Source organism: Botrytis deweyae (genome assembly GCF_014898535.1).
Source record: "Botrytis deweyae strain B1 chromosome Unknown BDEW_006, whole genome shotgun sequence".
Classification (NCBI taxonomy): domain Eukaryota; kingdom Fungi; phylum Ascomycota; class Leotiomycetes; order Helotiales; family Sclerotiniaceae; genus Botrytis; species Botrytis deweyae.
Window position 1 is genome coordinate 1,116,510 of NW_024066213.1, and position 20,075 is coordinate 1,136,584.

General features: G+C 42.7%; 2 protein-coding genes across 2 annotated transcripts; both read left to right on the forward strand.

Moving 5' to 3' along the window:
* Positions 1 to 8,097: 8,097 nt before the first annotated feature.
* Positions 8,098 to 15,991, forward strand: EAE98_003547 (uncharacterized protein; the record flags this gene model as incomplete). Its single annotated transcript, XM_038951167.1, has 8 exons — positions 8,098 to 9,863; positions 9,906 to 10,018; positions 10,254 to 10,909; positions 11,063 to 11,205; positions 11,419 to 13,066; positions 13,474 to 13,768; positions 13,945 to 15,700; positions 15,811 to 15,991. 7 exons carry the CDS (start codon positions 8,098 to 8,100, stop codon positions 15,408 to 15,410), a joined length of 6,087 nt encoding a protein of 2,028 aa, XP_038812631.1. The 3' UTR covers positions 15,411 to 15,700; positions 15,811 to 15,991.
* Positions 15,992 to 17,657: 1,666 nt separating this feature from the next.
* Positions 17,658 to 19,650, forward strand: EAE98_003548 (uncharacterized protein). Its single transcript, XM_038951168.1, has 2 exons — positions 17,658 to 17,860; positions 17,920 to 19,650. The coding sequence occupies exons 1-2, from the start codon at positions 17,758 to 17,760 to the stop codon at positions 19,425 to 19,427; spliced, it is 1,611 nt and encodes a 536-aa protein (XP_038812632.1). The 5' UTR covers positions 17,658 to 17,757; the 3' UTR covers positions 19,428 to 19,650.
* Positions 19,651 to 20,075: the final 425 nt, after the last annotated feature.

A 20,075-nucleotide genomic window follows, 5' to 3' on the forward strand; every position in this document is an offset into this window, starting at 1 on the left:
TAAATAACTGTCGTATCTATGTAACCTATCAAGCTACAATTCTTAATTGCCATTTACGAACGAGCCAAACATCTATCATTTTGACCCTGTGCCTCTCGCACGCGGCACCCCACTATCAACAACACATCTTGCATTGACCATCAAAGCGTTTTCCGTTCTTGATTCTTACTTTACTGACTCCACCCTCCATCTATCCTCTATCATTGGCTTGACCCCTTCACCGCTAACTACATCTGACGGTCACATTACTTTCTGTTCATGCGGGCACCCGTTAGTCTTGTTTCTAGATGGTGCATTCCCGCCCGCGAAAGCGGCGCGGAACGAGGTCACCCTCGCATTGCATACTTACATGGATCATGGTAGCGTTGCAGGCAGCGAATCAAAAAATTCACTTGTTTTGCTGTCAGATTGAGCCGTGCTGACCCTACCTGCCTGTACCGGCGACTGCATTTTTCTCTTCTTCCAATTATGTGTTCCCTTCAACGAAAGCTAATTTTGCCTATATGTATCTATATATGCAAAGAAATCAATAAAACCCCCTACTCCTACACCTTTTCATGTTGCCAGGGGGGATGTCGCTAGACACAATCAGTGTCAGGCCTTCCAGATTCTGCTCGCATAGCTTGCACCAATCGTCTTCTTGGAACAAAGATAGCAATGAGAGGTTCAGAGATGGAAAAAAGATGAAATACTCCACTTCACGTCTTGTGCTAGACTCAGGTAAGTAGTCCGTAGATAAGTCTCTGAGAGATCGACAAGGAATATACTGGGGGAACCATGCTGATGAGTTGCCAGCTGAGTGGCACTTGGTAAGGAAGCCAAGAGCCAGGGAATACATGAAATGATCTAGCGAGTCTTATCATTTGTACCTATATAGGCTTAATCGCCGACATATTGACAAGACTTGCTCCTGGACCACACTATGGAGTAGTCCAGAAAAAAAGGCGAAAACCGTCCTGCAGCGGGCCGAGCAGACTAATCCATCGTTTCTTTCAAGGGGTTGCTTGTATATTAATATCCACGATTAATCCAACCAAGTCTTACCATTGCATTGTGTTGCTTCGATTAAACAATCATTCCTGTGCTCCGTACAACCACCCCCCAACTTTCTCATGAGGAAATTTGCTCACATCTTCCCCTTTTGGAAGGTTTAATTCTCAAATGTTCATTTCTCCATCCAGATTGGATGTGTGATTAACGCATCGTCTACAGCTAACATTGGATTGATCCAAGGTTTTCCCTGTTGTTGACGTACAAAAAGCCATGATTGATTGGAATATTTCATCCGATGAATTGATGAATCGAGGAATTGAGGGGTCAAAACAATAGTCTACGGAATGCTTTGCACACCGCTGAAATATTTTAATATTTGGTGTATCATACAGTACCCAGTACCTCAATCTAAATCGAATCTCAACAGTCCGATAATTATCCAGATCAAGAATTTTCCGAAACGATTTATCGCATACACACTACACTCTCTCTTGGAACAGCCATCTTTCAAGGAAGATAGATATTCGTCATGAATACCTAGTTGGTTCAGAACTCCGTACTTTCCTCATTTCCATACACCAGCCTAATTCGTGTGCCTCGTTCCCGCAGCACAAGCCCTACGAACCAATACACAATGCCACCACACTCCTATAGATAGGTACCTACCTGTACGGATATCCCAAATAGTAAGCACTACCGGCTCATGTGCTCTTCAGCAATTTTTCAAAGCCCCAAGGAACGTGAATATTACAGAAGGTGTTATTTGTTTCTGCAAACTTCTGTGTTACATTGATAACATTGATATCCCTTTCGGCTCTTTCGGCTACATTAATTGAAATGATGCATTTCGGGCGATGATACATGGCGAAGCTAAGTGTCGGTAGGGGCGTCAATCTACCTTTCTGGTTCTGTATGAATGGATTCAAATCCATGGACTTTGTGGGGTTCAAATATTCATGGGATATACAATCAAAATATTATTTGGAATTCATTAAAATCAATTCCACGCTCGGTGCGCCCAATACTGGTTTCACTCATGACTTGGTTTGGGCAATCTAGTCGTTTCTTGTATCATTTTCTACTCCCCTCACCCTCCAACTTTCTTTATCGTCGTCACCAAAATACATGGACTACCTTTCTCAACAAATTAGAACCGAGTCTTGCGCCCAATTCAAGAGTCATATTTCCGCACGAGTCGACATTATGTATGCAGCCAAAACCTTATAAAGATTGAACGGCATATAGACTACAGGTCTGCAAGGTAGGTTCCCAGCTGAATACCATGCCCATTCCCTGAATGTACTTGCATATTTTGGTAAGTAATTTCATCATCTGATTATGAAGACATGAAACCGCTTTTACAGGGAGTATAACGTTCACTTGCACTGGATGACGACTGGTTATTCTGTTTGATCCTACTGTATGAAGCAGGAGATGAAGATGCGAGATATCGAATGTGGTAAGTAGATAGCATGCGACGCAAGCTATCTGGCGTTGCATTGACATATCTCCATGGCGGGCGGGAATTAATTGCGGGAGGGAAGAGGCGAGCAAGTGCTTGGTTAGCGAACTGGGATGTTTTTGGGTGCACACAGACGAGTCCCAGATAAGAATGAGAAATGATGATGGACATTGACGTTCCAGTTCGAAGTAGTGTATGCAAGTCTATTGATCGTTCCAGTAGATAAATTATGTGGGCGAATGATGTTTCTAGAGATCCATCACATTCTGACTCGCTATTGCATTAACCACAACCTGAGTCCATGTACATTCGCCGATCAGATAATAGGTTTACATTACAATGCAATTCAATCAAACACAGCCCTCGGAGTCCAACCATGTCGGCATGATACCCTATCCATACCCTACCGATCACAGAACGGTCTCGGACAATGAACCGATCGACAGGGTATCCCGAATATGACACCTCACATTTCTTCAATCTGTCAACCAACTTAGACACGGAGAACAGCGGAGCAAAAATAATGAGGAAATCTGATCATGAGATTAAAATACCAACGGTCGGTCGGGTTGGTGGGGGCAGGGTTTGGTCGGATCTTATTGCCACGCTGCGAGGAGGGATTTTTCATGTGCCGTGTGTGTGTATTGTTTCCCTCGGTTATATGAAATGTTCTAGGGCGAGGGGTTGTTGAAGAGTCTGATCTGATATGTGATACAAACAAAAGATCAAGAGAGAAACAATACAGACTGACTGTTGGAAGTTTGATTATTTTATATTTTATAATTTATAATAAATTTCATGATTTATACTTTACTTTCATTTGAGTTGATTCGCATGTGTGAAGATCGAACTCCTCCGATATGACAATACGCCTTAACAACAGAGAGCTGGGGAAAAGCTCTATAGAGTGGGTGATGGATTTGTTATGGTGCACAAGGGAGGTAATCTATACATGGGTACATTGGCCTTCATTTCATTGCTTACGCTGTATACCAACCTTGCGTGAGCGGTGAGTTTTGAATCGGGTCATAAGGACACAGTACGTGTATCACATCTCATCACATCACATGATAGAGCTTACTCTCGCCATATATCTAGCCAGAAGACTCATTTCCCACATCTCGAGGCTGAGGCGGAAAGACAAAATGATGATAAGCTTCGTATTTATCGTTGGATTTGGTCGGGAAATGTGTGGAAGAGAGGGCGAGGTCCGCGGGTGTCTTCAATTGAATATTACATCGTAGTTTTGCACCAGTGTGTTTCTCAAATATCGTATACGAAGGCCCTGCACTTCTAAACTTGGCTAAAGATTCATTCCTCTGTTCATCTGATATTTTGTGCTTTTAGTTTGACAATTTGCTTTCACTTCTTTTACATTCCTGTGTAGGAAATAAACTTGCTTGTTGGAGTATTGCAGAAGATCTGCGGCAGTCAAAGTAATGAAATATCAAGTAGGTGGGTGTTCATACCTAGGTACGGCGTAGGTGCTGTGCAGCTCAGCGCAAAAAGTGTTGGTTGGTAGTTGGAGAATTGATGGTGTTCTTCAAATTTGAATAAGATTTCCATTGCATGAATTGAATTGCCTATACACTATATGCATGACATCCTATCCTCTTTCCTTCCCCAACAGTTTCTTCATGGAACCTTGACTTACAGAGTGATACGATTCGTATTGGGAAGATGATACTTCACTTAGTCTCTCTCCAAAGTTATGTGTTTGAGTGCTAGTTTGCCAGCATCTTGGAGCTTCAATAGTAGAGAAGCTGCGCCACTCCCTTAACTAGTATTATGACTCTTATCTCAGAGCATTAACTAAAGACTCGGTGCCAGGAGAGAGACCGACTAGTATCTCGTGAAGAAGTATACATGTTGAGGAACCGAAAAGAGACTAGCTTAATTGCACCTCGAGTTCACGATACCCTATCCCTTTTCAATCTAGGTTCGTACCAATATCAGAATAGTCTTGAGAGTATTTAGCTTTCTCTGGCATCATACTAGATGCTAGATGTGGTGCTGATCGCTGTGGAGATGTTATTCGGGTTGTCTATATACCCAAGGGGGATACACCCGGGTAGTCTTCACTATTAACACCCCTCACACCATTCTATTGCTCTAATGCTTGAAGCTTTTTATTGAGAACTCATTATTTTATCATTTCATCGGAATCTGGCATCCTCCATTAAAAAATGTGCCAGTGTCCGTTGTGATGGAGGCCACGCTATCCATTCCGCAGTCGCCTCTTTCTTCCGAACTTGAACGCACAATGAAAAGTAATCAATTTTCAAGGTAAAATGACGTAGTTAATAAACGCACTTTTGTCACAGCCTGAGAACGATCGTAGTGTGCTTGACTATGTTGTGATCCCTGCATATAGGGAGCTATAGATGGGAACGAATATTGACCAAGGTTCTTCGCAAATTCTCACGCAACGCACCGCACCGTGGTAATCTCAACTAGCACTGATATCTAAGAATAACTCTCAACGTCTTCTCTGCTTTTTGCCAAATGATGGAGAATTTCGATTTTCTACTTCTGTGAAATTTCAAATGATTCGGCAGTTGCGTTGAAACCCCCTTTCCGAACAGCTCCTCCCTCAACGAAATGGCTCAGGTCATATGCTTATTTGCTCGGCGAGAAACTCCCAGAAAATTTATTAGATTTGATAGTTTTAGATCCCAAAACGTTAGGTTTCTTACTAATCACCTACTAAAAAGAGTGCAGTTTATCACTTTCCCAAGTGCCGCTGATACAATATTGACCGATACATGAACGTTCTATTCAGACACTAGTATAGTAAAACATGCTGGAAGTATCAAGATAAAATAGTTTTAATTAGCGAACCAATGAAAAAAATCAATGAGATGGAGTACTAAAGAAGACAATGGATCTCCTCTAAAAAGAATAATATTCGCCCTGAAACGCTAATATAGAGGTTCAATCGATCTGAAACATTTGAAAACTCAGTAATTTAGCCGGGGAAAGATTGGTGATCTTTCGTCCGATGATTCACCTGTGTGTTGGAGCGGGGCGAGAGAAGCGCCGCGATTATCTAGCTGCGCTGAATAGGATATAATGGCAGCGATAATGAGGTAGCGACGCCGAGATTTTTGCAACTTTGGGTCCGTCAAAGTCTAGCGCCACAGTCTAATGTGATATCAAGAACAAACAAATTACCATGAGTGTTTCCAATAGTCACGATCGTGGCCTACTTTAGAATTATAGGTAGAGGCTACCATCGAGTTTACAGACACATTATTCCAAGTTATTTGATATTGGGAAGTGGTTGAATGTTCTGAACCAAGTTGATCGCTTGACTACAGTCGGGCCTATTGAAATTCCGATTACGTACCATCGTGATATTCCCCAATTCAGAGACCGCCAAGAAAGCATGAGAATGAATGAGTGTTCTGGTGTGAATTTTCTGAAGAGGAGGACTTCATATACGTCATAGTTTAACATGCAAAGACATTCAATAATCATCCGACAATGACCATTATGCCGTAGAGTTTACAAAAATCACCATGTCTCCTATCTCCTGCCCTCCGTAGTAGTCTTGACAGTCGCACTTGGAGGATGGTTCAGTTTTGCTATAGGAGTGCATCTCCGTGGGAGTTATGATACTGTTATGAATGAGACCTTTGAAAAGTGATGTTTTATCCTGTGTCTGCTGCCTCAATACGCTGTAAATAATATGCGTATTCCGGTGTTGAATTCAATGGTTCTATACTTGTAAGTATCTAAGATCAGCTATGTGGTAATGAAGAGAAGAGGTATACCATAAAAAGGGACTCATGCAAACTTACATATGAGATGCTTGAAAATGCTCCCTTCCAAAATTGAAAGTCTTGAATATGAGTCTCTGTTCAATTCTATCTAGTGGCGTCAAGGCTATGCCTCCTTAGTGCTCCAGCACATCCATTCTCAAATCTTTCCTAAATATCTGCCATTCCCGCATTTTCTTATTGTTCAATACTCGCTCCAGCTTGCAAAGAAACATCCTTCATAAACATGTAGAATCTAACTATGGGCTTTCGAATCCATAAGTAGGATTTGTCGACAACGCCTCGGTATCCTATGCCCTTGAATCCTTTTACTTCGTTCTGTCTGCCCATCCTTTCAAGACTATGTACTTTACCGCATTTGTATTTATCTGGAGTGATCAATCATTCTCAGTCAAGTTGTTCTTTGAATGAACAATGAATGTTTCACTCTTGTCCAATCCACACTCGCCGGCCGTTTTATCATCACTGCACGGCCTCCATGTACTTCGTCTCGGATATTTCTGCAGAGAGAATTTGAATCCTGCGCAAGAAATGAGAACCCTTTTTTTGCGATGAGCTGACTATAATGTGCAAAATGTAGAATCGCAATCATCTGTGCTAGGTCCAGTGGTAACAGATTCCATGGCACATCCTTTGGGATACCTTGCTTTGTACCTGCGCAAATTGCTCGGTGTTTCTTGAGGCTTGAGAGATCATTCTCATATAGTTGCTTGGTAGGTTTGGCACTCGTAGAGGTAGGTCGTAGGGTCGTTCGGGCTGTTGTGCTAAAGATACTGCATAGTTGTCTTTGCAAAAAAGATGTGCCATATGTCTATGAAGAAACTTCGTGGAGACAGATGCATTAGCGAATAGTGTACAGATGAAAACAAGAGCCCTGACCATGCTAATTAGGACAATCTTGTGGGAATAATTTGAAACCGTCTTCGAAACACAGTGTGATAACCTATGACAGTCAAAGTTGAATCTGAAGATCTCCCGCAAAATTCTGATATGTAATTGAGTGTTTCTAATGTGCTGTGAATGGATATCGTCGATGATGCTTTGAAGCACTTCTCGGAGCAGCCCCGATACGTTTGTGCGTGTCATCTCTAAGAGATGTAAACGCAATCCAAATTATATGAAAAGAGAATATAAAATTAAGGAAGCAGTTGTTCCGCAAAGTGTGATCTCGTCTTCTGTTGATGATTGAGTTTCTTTGGAGCATCGATTCGTCCTCGTAGAATGCTATCATAATGTTAGGCATGGAGCCCTGACATACACGTAGGTCTTTAAATTGCCAGAAGGGGAGTCTAAAGACTCCCAGCCAAGACAAATAAGGTGGGTTGCACTTTCCTTTAAGTCTTGCAATAATTGAATCGTGATCATGTTGTTCGACTTCCAACCCCTTTGATGAGATTGAGCTTGGTTCTTTTGGATTGAGATCAGCCGATCACGTCTACAGCAATAGCCTTAGTTATATTTCTCTTAAAGTAGACTTTCATATCCTCTCATTACTGCTTATTCATATAAGCGAAAGGGGTGTCTCATAATTGATGTCTAATAATCTTGCCCATCAAATGCTCCACATCTGATTCGAGTACGAAACTATTCAGAAAAGAGAAGAATCAACCTCAGCTTATTTATTGTTCCAAAAGTTAAATATTTTATCTTTAACGATAAACATTCATCGCAGGCATTCAAACAGAAAGTTATACTCGTCCGCGCGTACACGTATGCCATCTCGCTTATCGCTGTGTCATGGATGGAGATGCATGTTGCTGTTGCCTAAATAAGAACCCCCACCATGTTCATCCTGTCGAAATCATTCACGATTCATTTTCATCAATCAACGATCAACAAACACAGGCTTTTTTTTTCATCATGGTGTCCGATATGAGTTATGATGATTTCGAAATGATTGAATCCGAAGACGTTATCAAACAAATGCTTGTGGATGAAAAACCAGATCTCGAGAAGATCAGGAAATGGCTGAGCCCTACAGATTACCTAGCATCATCCAGCGAATTCAATCGCCATGCTTCATCTAAAGCGCACAATACAGGGGAATGGATTCGAGAGACTTCGCAATTTGAACAATGGCATTCATCTGCTGACCATGGGTCTATTTGGATCAAGGCAGTTCCGGGTGCGGGCAAGAGTGTCCTTGCAGCCTCCATGGTTCAATCACTTTCGGCCAATGAGTCCGTTCCTGTTCTCTTCTTTTTCCTCAGGCAAATTATCGAAACAAATCGCACTTCTCGTGGTCTTTTGCGAGATTGGATGTGCCAGCTTTTGCCCTTCAGCGAAGCCTTGCAATTGAACCTGTTTGAGCATGTGAAGAATGGACAGAGCCTGGAAAGTATTACTACAGCACATTTGTGGAAACATCTTTTGACTGGCCTAAGAATGCTCAAACGAGTCTATTGTATCGCTGATGCATTAGATGAGATGAATATGGACGAGGAATTCCTCTCTCAGCTTAACGCCTTGGGATCATTTAGACCCGCTCAAGTCAAGGTTCTATTAACCAGTCGACCTAAACAATATCTCCAACGAGCGTTCAAAGATCCCCAAGTTATTCACGTCAGTCTCGAGGAGGAGCTTGTGAAACGTGATATATCTGTTTTTGTTCGTCAGCGCGTAAAGCAATTTGCTGAGGACGGCATCAGTGAGAACATGCAAAGTTTTATCCAGAGCACTGTATGTGAGCGATCTGAAGGCCTATTCTTGTATGCTCGCGTTATGCTCGATCAAATCAGTCAATCTATCAAGAACAAAGAACACAATGAGGTTTTAATACGAGAAATGATAGTTAAATTGCCCGTTGGTCTTGAAGAGATGTATAACAGGGTACTTATCGATCATGCTTCACTTACAAACATCCATCAGGATACACAAGTCATGATTTTACAACTGGTTATTCAGTCGGCACGACCCATGCGCCTAATAGAAATTGTCAAGGCTATTGAAGACAATCATCGCCTTTCCAAAAGTGACAGAGACAGTAAAGACATTGTCAGGTTTGGCTGTGGTCCACTTCTCGAGATCATGGAAGATGGGGTTGTGCAAATTTTGCACCACTCCTTCACTGAATTTCTTTTGGACGCTGACCGCACTATACGTAAATTGTCAAACGTTCCTCAATTCCCTGTCATCGATCCGAAAATTGCCCACCGCGATATTGCGCTTTTATGTATCAGCGAACTTCAAGGGGAGGCATTTTCTTCCTACCCGATGCCAGATAATGTGAAATATGGTGGAGGTAACGTGGAAAAATCCATGCGACAAAAGTTTGACTTTGCTCGATCGTTCGTACAGTATCCATTTGTTGAGTATGCTGCAAAGAACTGGACTTATCATGCCAAATCGTACGACTATGAAGATCCAAGTTTCTATGAGACGCTGGAAGGGTTCTGTAATTCTGATAGCCAGGCATTTAAGGCTTGGTCATGGTTGGCCGACAAGTTGAGAAACTCTCCGGATACGTTACGTTACTGGCTACAATTTAGTCATGGTCAAGCTCCAGCATCAGAAATGACTTCCCATCTTCATATAGCTTCTAGTTTCGGGCTAGGCTGTTGGACACAGAGACTGTTGGAAAATGGCGCAGATGTTGAGATACGAGATAGTACTGGAAATACTCCTTTGTTTTGGGCGGCTTGAGGAGGTCATACCGAAGTTGTGAGAAGATTGCTAGATGTTGGTGCTAAGCCAAACATCGGCGGAAATGATGGACTGAAGCCTCTCCATGTTGCAGCCTCGAATAACCATGCAGGAGTGGTTAAGCTCCTGCTTGGCGCTGGTATGCTAACTTTCCTGATCATGCTACCCAAAAATATGGACTATGCTTCAAAAGTGGAAGCATTTTATTTCTTGAACTCGTTTCTGATATCGAATCGCTCCTATATATTAAGTTGTGATCAAAAGTCCAGAGCTTTCTAAAGATTGCAAGCATCCTTATCTTGCCTCCCAGCCCTGATTATTGAGCACCTTGGGCTTGATGTTTTGTCTTTTCCTCTTTTACTGACCTCCTACAGGTGTGTCCCCTCTTACAACTCGGGCGGAAGATATATCAAGACGCTGTGGGAATGCACCACCAAATGCCAGTCAACACCCACTGATGATCGCCAGTAATGCCGGTCATGTTGAAACAATAATTGAGATGATTCCGTATTGCGAGACAAAAGAACTTGAAGAAGCTTTATTACGAGCAGCTCATCGTGGACATCATATTTTGGTTTCTACTCTCTTAGGAAAAACAGATGTTTCTCCCAACGCAAAAGCGCCCGTAGGGTATGGTGACATGGGGTTTATGAGAGGCCAGACTGCCCTAATGGTAGCGACGAGTTCCCTTGAAGCAAGATCTGTAAAGGCCATAATTGAGAAAGGAGGGATCGCAAGTCTAGGTAGTGATCACTTAACGGGGCTTGGCTCAGCTCATCCCATTGTGCATAGTAGAAATCTACCAGAACCGGAAGATAGAACGCCACTCCATAATCTTGCTATGACTGCGATCAACCAACATAATCGAGCTGCTGCGAAGGAAATCTTAGATATACTTTTGTTGGCAGGTGCTGATCTTGAAGCCCGGGATAGCAACAGCGACACTCCTCTGCTACTCACAGTCTCACCAAAAACTCATAGTTATTTCCAAATTGCTCTGGAGCTTTTACTCTCCGCTGGTGCTGATCCGGTAGGTAGAAACAGTTTTTTGATAATTACTTCTTCATTACACCTTTCAGTTCATTTTCTTTTATCCTTCCAAAATCTCTATTTACTTCTTTATATGCGATAAAACTTGATCTTCGCTGTAACTAATACCAGAAATTTATTTACTCCATCATAGTGCACCATGAACTCTGATGGCGAGACTTTACTTCACCGAGCTTGTGAAGGGCTATCATCGACTGACCTTGCCAAACAACTTTTGGCCTTCGGAGCAAACCCTAATCAAGCTCGAATCTCGGATGGAGTAACTCCGTTACATTGGTAAGTACGAATCATTCTCTTTTTCTTACTCTTGATCTGGAACATAATTGTAGCTTGAATCTTCTGTTCAGTCTTAACAGAATGAATATTGTTCCATCATCTCGGCCTGGGACTTGTTATCCAATCAAACATTTGGGTTTCGAACTTTGTTATATGAATACACTCAAAATCAGGAGCTTTTTCATAGTTTATCCAGGACTAATGTAATGCTAGTGTGGTGGACAACAGACATAAGCCAGCTGAGCTCATTGAATTGCTTGTCAACCATGGTGCTGATATCAATGTCCAAGATAACAATGGAGATACTACCCTGCATCGCGCTTGCAGATCTTCATTAATCCAATCAGGCGATCTGATCCCAGCCATTTTGAGCCTTTCACCTGATACCAATATCCAAAACAATCTTGACGAAACATGTTTGCACAATGTGTATCCGGTTATAGATTCAGGGCTGGTAAGCACTATAATCGACACTGGTATGAATCTAGAAAAACGTGACCGCGAAGGGATGTCGGTCCTACTCAAAGTGATTAAATATCAAGGTACAAATATGGAGATGGTAGAAGTGCTTTTGAGTCACCCGAAGAAGGCTTCTATCTCTACTAGAACGTGGCAGGGCAAAACAGTGCTGCATTTGGCTTGTCACTCTCGTAACTCTGTTGAGCTTCTTAAGATACTCGTGAAACACGGAGCAGATCTCAATTGGACCGATAGCACGAATGGAAACACTTTGCTACATGAAGTAGCAGCACGTTTCGACGGAGATCTAAGGGACATTGTTTTGATTGAATACCTGCATGAGAATGGGGTCTCAGTCGATGCAAAAAACTATCGACAACAGACTGCGGCACATATCACGGGAACAGTCCATGGTAATCGCTACAATTCTCTGAGCAAAGACGGCAAACAAACTTTCGTATCAGTTGTTCGTCGGTTATGCCCTAAATTCGATGTAAACACGAAGGACATAGATGGGTATACGCCTCTTCACTATGCATGCGCCACTTCTGAATATTCAGTCTTTGCTCTGATAATGGCTGGCGCCGAAATGAATGCCCAGTCTTTCAATCGGCGCACGCCGCTTCATTGCGCTGCTCGCGGACGGCAGTGTGGTGTTTTATCAATGTTGCTCAACCATGCTCAAAGAACTGGTTCTACCATAGATATCAACGCCCAAGACTCTGATGGCATGACACCTCTTCACTTTGCCTGTATATCAGGTAGACCTGAATCCGTTAGTATTTTGATCTCAGCTGGTGCTAATATTGAAAAGAAAACCAGCCGAGAAACGTCGGGGACAACTCCGCTAATGTCATGTGCCATGTTCCTGGAGGAAGATATGATCTGGAAATTGCTACAAAATGGAAAGCTCACTGAATTCAGCGTTCAGGATCCTTTCAGAGCTCTCTCAGGGTCTTCTGGGACCATGAGGCCTGAGACTGACCTGGATAAGGTAACACAACATATTACGTGCCGTATTGGTGACATTGCGCATATGCTTATAAAAGCTGGAGCGAACACTGAAAAGGCTTTTATTCCGGCACTCGAGGCAAAATGCGCGGAGCTGGTATATGCCATTAGGGGCGAAGATTCTACGAGAAGCAAAAGTTTTGCCGAAAATCAACTCATGGCACAAATGACCAGTATTGAAAAAGCACTAGATGATTGCAGCCACGAAGATATCGACTCTATAAAATGCAAGGTTTGTGAATTAGATGAGGCAACTATGAAACAGCTGGTCTTGAGAGACATTGACTTTACACGAGCGAATAACCCTGCGTGGATGAGGGATCTGGGACCGCCAATCACTCAATTCGCGCACTATGGACTAACAGAATTCATGAGCAAGATAATTTCCAGTGTACGGATATTTATTTCATTAACTGTCACTTCCATTCCTCTTTATATATTTCGAAGATGGGAGCTTTCATCTTTGATTAAATTTTACCCCATTTCCTCTGCTTAGTTATCAGTCTGACATCGAGGAGTAATATGAAGCTCTCGGATACCGAACGCTTGAAATTGCATGGAAAAACAAGTGCCACCATCCATCCAAGCCAATTTTCTCTATCCATCTTCACTCATTTCCATAGACTGTTGTTTTCAAATCTCCTTGGTTCGATTTTCTTCTGGTCCTCTTTTCATACTTTACCTCGCAGACTATTGTTTCTATTTCCTTTACCAAATTTTACCCCGAGTCTACTTGTCACAATATCCAATAGAGAAGATGATTAGAACATGATGTTTCGAAGACTAATGACTTTCAAGGCAAAACTCTTCGATGACCCACACTATACCGGTAACATTGCCGATAGTTTTGTCAATGGTTGGAGCAATGTTCGACCACTATTACAAGTGGCCTGTGAGCGGCCGATCTGGAACATGGACATGGTCAAACTTCTAATTGAAGAAGGTCAAGTGGATGTAAACGCGCATCATGTGACAAAAAGAAGTGATGTTACAATGACTGAAGAATTAATCCAAGGAACAACAGCACTTCATATCTTAGCGAAAGGGAAATCCTGGTGGCAAGTTGAGGCTATTCAATACTTGGGTGAACACGGTAAGCTTCCTTTTTGATTCATCTCAAAACCCTGGTATCATATCCGGAAAAGGGGGCCAGGGATGGAGAATCGGAGTCCGTGTCATACTCTTGGAATGAGCACTTTACTTCGAAGCATGTTTTCACCTAATCAACTGAAAGTATGGAAAACATAGAAAATACTAAAATACTTCTAGGTGCCGAATTAGATATCTTGGATGGGAAGGGTCGTACTCCTCTAGAAATTGCAAGTACATACATTGAAAACGGTTCAGCAGCAAGGAAAAATCTCTTCGGCACTCAAGGTTGTGAGGCGCTCCTTAAACTGGGAGCTGACCCCAATAAAGTGAATCCGGAAGGCCTCACAGCTCTCAACAAGGCCGGTTCCGATGAAGAGACAATTAGGATACTACTAAAATACGGGGCAGATGTTAATAGAGGAACAAAAAGCGTTCTCACATCAGCCATAGAATACGGAGATGTGAAGACTCTTCAGCTGTACCTCCAAAACGGAGTTGATCCTAACGTGCCGGACAACTCAACAGATTCTAGTTACCGATCTCAGTTTGCGACAGTCAATGTAGCTAGGAAATACCCAATCGTAGTGGCAGCATTTCCAAAGGGTCCGAAAGCATATTCTGCTTCTATAGCTGCAGAGATGATACAACTTCTGCTGGATCATGGTGCTAGAGTTGATTTGGCTGTCGAAGAGGGGGAAAGCATTTTACACTATCTTTTCGCAAATGCCACGTCCGCAACCCTCGGTCCATTTTTTGAAAGGCCAGGAATAGATATGAATACTAGGGATAAATATGGTCGAACAGCTCTCTTATGTGCCATTTCTAACTCCACTAAGAGGGAAGGTCCATACCCACATGTTACACCTTCTAAACTCGAAAAGTCACAACCACCATACGTACCGCCCTATTTACACCTAGTAAACTCGGCAACCCATGGCTCCTCTCTCGACTATCTGGCAGTTGATAACAAAGGGCGTCACATAATCTTTTATTTACTCTCCAGATGGACCTCCGAAACGGCACCATTATTTCTTTCCATTCCAGGTGTCCGCTCTCTCTTTACCCAAAAAGATAATGCGGGCTGTTCTCCCCTCCATCGTGTTCTATCTTCTCATTCTATGCCTATATCTCTCCCCGATATCGTTAACATCTTCGTAAACGACTGGGGTGCTGATCTTCTAGAGCCAGATCCAGAATCCAATACTGCGTTACATCATCTAACCCGCAGACGTCCTTACAACAAGCCGGACGATTCTTTCCGAGTCATGGAACAATTTCTCTCTTTAGGTGGGTTTATCGACGCGCGGAATGATGCGGGCATGACACCTTTACTGGTATGGCTAGCTGGTGGAGGGGACCAATCTCGTTTACCGTGGTATGAAGAGCATGGTGCGGACTTCAAGGCTACAAACCATGAAGGACAAGGAGCTCTACATTTTGTGGCGGCAAATAAACCTGTTATGCATGCACTTCCAGAGGAACGCGAAGAACTAAAAAAAGCAAGAGCAGATTTGTTTGAGGCGTTGGTAAAGAAGTATGGATGTGAGGTGCTAGACGAAGATTCGAAGGGGAGAACGGCGTTGGATATTGCAGCTGCAATGGGAAACGAGGAGATTTTGGAATTGTTCCAGAGGAGGAAATAGGAGACTTAGATCTTATGATCTTGCTTTTCGTTTTGTCTAAATGTTAATCCCTCATTTGTCACTGTACCCTCTTTCTTATGCTTCGTCTAACATCCGCGTCAATTTGAACACGTTGATAAATACAATCAATTGAGCGTCTGTTTATGAACAGTGAGAACCTTGGAATAACAGCAAAGTTTGATATCAAGGTCGAGTATCATTTCAAAAACATGAAAAAGCCAATTCTGCTCTCAAATATGATGATCGGATATTTTATGATTGAATGACAGGAGTCACTGGCATCCTGATTCCTGATTAGAAGCCATCTTGAAGATCTAATCTTACCTAGGTACCCAAGACAAAGTAAAATATCCCTCTATATATATCTGCGTTATCAAAGAAGAAGACAACTCACCCATTGGACGTTATTTGCGCCGATCCCACTCACCCAGTGATCTACATTGTCCATCAAGTCAATCAGACAATTCCGTACGAAATACTCCGTACGTTTGTTGATAAAGTGTTGAGTTATCTCTCTCGAGTCCACAACCAAGAGAATTGGTGCTGATCCACCACATACGTACTCCGCATTGGAGACAGCTGGAATTCAAGAAAAGATGGACACCAGATAATCGGCGAGAAACTGGAGAAATGAAGTGAAATTGGGGTTAAGATTTGGATGGGGGATGCCGAATGAAATGATGGGGTGTGGATATTTTGTTTTTGCAGGGGTGAAACTAGCTTTGTTTGCTCTGCATGCCCAGTGCCCACCTCACTCTGGACGGAAAAACGGGCACACCAAAGCCGCTAAAATCAAGACTTTCTTCAAAACACTATTAATTCAAAATTCAATAATAATTTGAAATAATATAGTAAATTAGATATAATAAAATTATATCATAGAATATCAATTTATAAATAATCTGCTTTAAACAAAAATTAAAAATATCGATTATTGATTTAAAAAATGAATTTCGGAAGTGATAACATATTTTTGGTGTGCCCGTTTTTCCGTCCAGAGTGAGCCCACTTGGGTTAAGGTTACTAGATAATGCATGGGGGTGTGAGAATAGCTCAACAAACGAGTATGAGATTTTGGGAGGCGGGTTATGATGGAGAGAGATACATACTTTCATTGAATCGTTGGGCAAAGTTGTGACAGATGCAATGTATGTACCAAGGTAATTGTTGCAATCTGAAGAATCTTCTGTTGATGATAGCTAGGTACCTAGTCTAGTCTTCTACAACCGCAATTATAACGATATTCGCCGCGCGCGTCTTCCTTTCTTCCTTCTATCGCGCGACTATCGGTACAGTCCACAAATAGGACGGACATGCATACATTCATTCATTCATTCGTTCATTTACCCCTGAGATTATATACACAATTCCTATACTCTACACTCCATGCTTACATTGTCAATTTCATCATACAACCTCGACAACACAAATGGATCATAATTAGACGTTGCCGCATTGCAAACTCAAAATTAGGCCGAATAATGAAGCCGTCAAACACGGGATGACAATGCACCCCAACATACTTTGTGCGATAACTACTCCGTATCACAACAATTCTGGAGTCTCCATCCTCACCCCGCCGCATATACTTTTCATTTGCTCGATGACATAATATCCAATCCCCAGAGGATGCAAAGCAGGGATAAATCCATCCGAAAGTTGCACTCAATTCATGCTTTTAGACTCTCGCTTCCATGAAAGAGTTTCCATTTGTTCCATCTCTTCCATCACTAATGCTTAAATAGGCCAAGTGAGCTTATCATGGCCAAGCTGAAACAAACTTCAAAGTCTGAGAGTTCCACAAATACACCGAACGGCCAATTTCTATAACCTCCTCAACATCCGAAGACATACCGTCCAAGGTATACCCCATGTTTGCTGATTTGCTGGGGCCTGCACAACCAACACCTTTTGTACGCCTTGCACTGAGCTTGACTACTCGGCACTCCGTATTCCCGCATTATAAGGTTCGGATCTCGCTGTACCTACAGAGTGACGTGATAATCGCTGCCCGAATAGTAAATCCGGGGGGGGATACCAAGGTATTATGGGGTGTAATCTTGGTCACGTTGTTGGGAGAGGGATGATCTTGGTTCCTGCTTGGAATCCTGATTAATGTTCCTGCTTGAATCTTTCAGATCTGCGAGTCATTGGTATTCGCCCTCTCCACACTTGTTGTACTGTTTGTTGGTTGGTGTTAGTTATATAAAGGTTGATTATTCCCCTTGTTGGTCTAGGAATTTTTTTTCATTCTCTCATTATCAGATGATATTTTGTATTACTGCGTTTGAATCGTTCTTGTATTGCATGTAAATTTATATTCTTCGCACGGATCTTTTCAAAAAATATGGCTCCCTGGTTTGGTATGAGGGGAGGATGGCTCACATTCTGGGTCACGGTTGCTTGTGCAACTGATATGACTTTGTTCGGTTATGATCAAGGTGTTTTCGGTATGTACTATGTCTAATCATCTTCTCCCTTCGTTATGATCTTTCCTAACCGAGTCCAGGTGGTGTTATCGTCACTGAGGATTTCCTCAACACTCTCAATCTCAATGGCAAAACCGCTTTAGTTGGAACGATTACTGCTCTTTACGATATTGGTTGTTTCGTAGGAGCCATCGCAGCCGTCGCCTTTGGTGAAAAACTCGGTCGTAAAAAGTCCATTCTATGGGGAACAACCATCATGACCATTGGCGCCATTCTTCAAATCGCAGCCTACGATGTCCCCACGATGATCACGGGAAGAATCATAGCTGGTATTGGTAATGGTATGAACACATCCACGGCACCCGTTTGGCAATCCGAGACTTCGAAAGCTAGTCTTCGAGGTAAACTCGTCGTCATCGAAATGATTCTCAACATCGCTGGTTTCTCTCTTAGTAATTGGGTTACATATGGATTTTCTTTCCTTTCCGGCCCAGTCACTTGGAGATTCCCACTCGCCTTCCAATTGATCTTCATCATAATCTTATATGCCACTGTCCCCTGGCTTCCCGAATCTCCTCGTTGGTTAATCGCACACGGAAAGATCGATGAAGGTCGTCAAATCATTGCTGATCTCGAAGATCTCGACATCGCTGACGATCGTGTAAGCAACGATGTGAATGATATTATTTACGCCGTTGAATACGAAGAAGCGCATGGAGTCTCTTGGTTTGATCTCCTCCGCGGTCGAACTGGAGAAGCCGGAACCTCTACTATACGTCGTCTCGTCCTAGGTTGTGGAACTCAGGCCATGCAACAACTTAGTGGTATCAACGTAACATCCTACTATCTCCCCACCGTCTTGATCTCGTCCGTCGGTCTCTCAAATACACTCGCGAGACTTCTCGCCGCTTGCAATAGTGTATCTTACCTTGCCGCTTCGCTGCTCGCCATCCCGAATGTAGAGAGATGGGGAAGAAGAAACCTCATGATTTATGCAGCCGCTGGTCAAGCCGTCTGTTACCTTCTCATCACCGTTCTACTTCGCTTTAACGAATTAGAAGGCTATGCTCATCAAAAGGAAGTCGCTTCTGCCTCTGTCGCATTTTTCTTCGTCTATTATCTTTTCTTCGGCTTTGGGTGGCAAGGTGTTCCTTGGCTTTATCCTACCGAGATCAATTCTCTCGCCATGCGTACTAAAGGTGCTGCACTTGGTACTGCCACGAATTGGATCTTCAACTTCATGGTGGTGGAAATTACACCCATTGGAATTGAGTCTCTAAGATGGAAATTCTACATTATATGGACGGTTTTCAATGCCTCGTTTGTACCAATTGTTTACTTCTTCTATCCCGAGACAAGTGATAGAACATTGGAGGATATTGATAGACTGTTCAGAGAAAATGGAAGTATATTGGTATACAAGGATGCAGATGCGATAGGCAGAAAGAGACCCGCTAGATATTTCGAGGCAGAGAGAATCGGCACAGTTGAGTCAGATGAGAGAAAGAGTTTGGGTAGCAGTGCGGGCAAGAAAGCGAGTGATCTTGGAGGGGTATTGGCTGAACACGATGAGGAGGTTAGATATTAGGACATGGGTGAAGAAAAAGAATAGTGGTTCTTGTGAAAGGATGTTTGGATTGGAGTTTCTTGGTTTGTTATGAACTTATGCATGCACGTATGAGTAGGGGATGAACAGAGCATAAGCGTGGAGTTTGGATGGATAAATACCTTGATGAGCATTTTTCGGTGGGACATTACTCACATCACAAACAATATTCACAAAATTAAAAGTAAAATTTTACACGCAGAAACCCTCATGTGCCAAGAATGAATACACAGCTGATGAGTCTCAATTTTCAGAAATTCGCAATTCGCAATATAAAAGTGGACTTGGTGATATATTCCTTCACCGCAGAGAAGCTTAGCACGGATCCGAGTAGGAACGCCAGACGCTTCGGGGATCCCGTACGTTACCTTCGGCATTTGTGTCCACCTGTGTTCCCTACCTATGTAGCAATCGCTTGCCAAGATTTGTTTCTTCATAGCTAGCTCCAGCCAGCGTGTAAATACGACCTACGGCATCTATCATTCTCGGCACCCACCATTCTCGGCACTCAGGAGACGATCTCGTCTCTTCGAATATCTGAAAATGTCGACGATATATCTTGACAACTTTGAGGTCTCTTGGCATGCTATGCCAGTTTCTTAGAGTTGGAATCTCTGGAAAGACTCTGTT

Bases quoted from the DNA above. Each gene is read 5' to 3' on its own strand.
- EAE98_003548 (XM_038951168.1), top strand. From the start codon at position 17,758: ATGGCTCCCTGGTTTGGTATGAGGGGAGGATGGCTCACATTCTGGGTC. The intron at 17,861-17,919 runs GTATGTACTATG...AACCGAGTCCAG, and splicing joins TTATGATCAAGGTGTTTTCG to GTGGTGTTATCGTCACTGAG.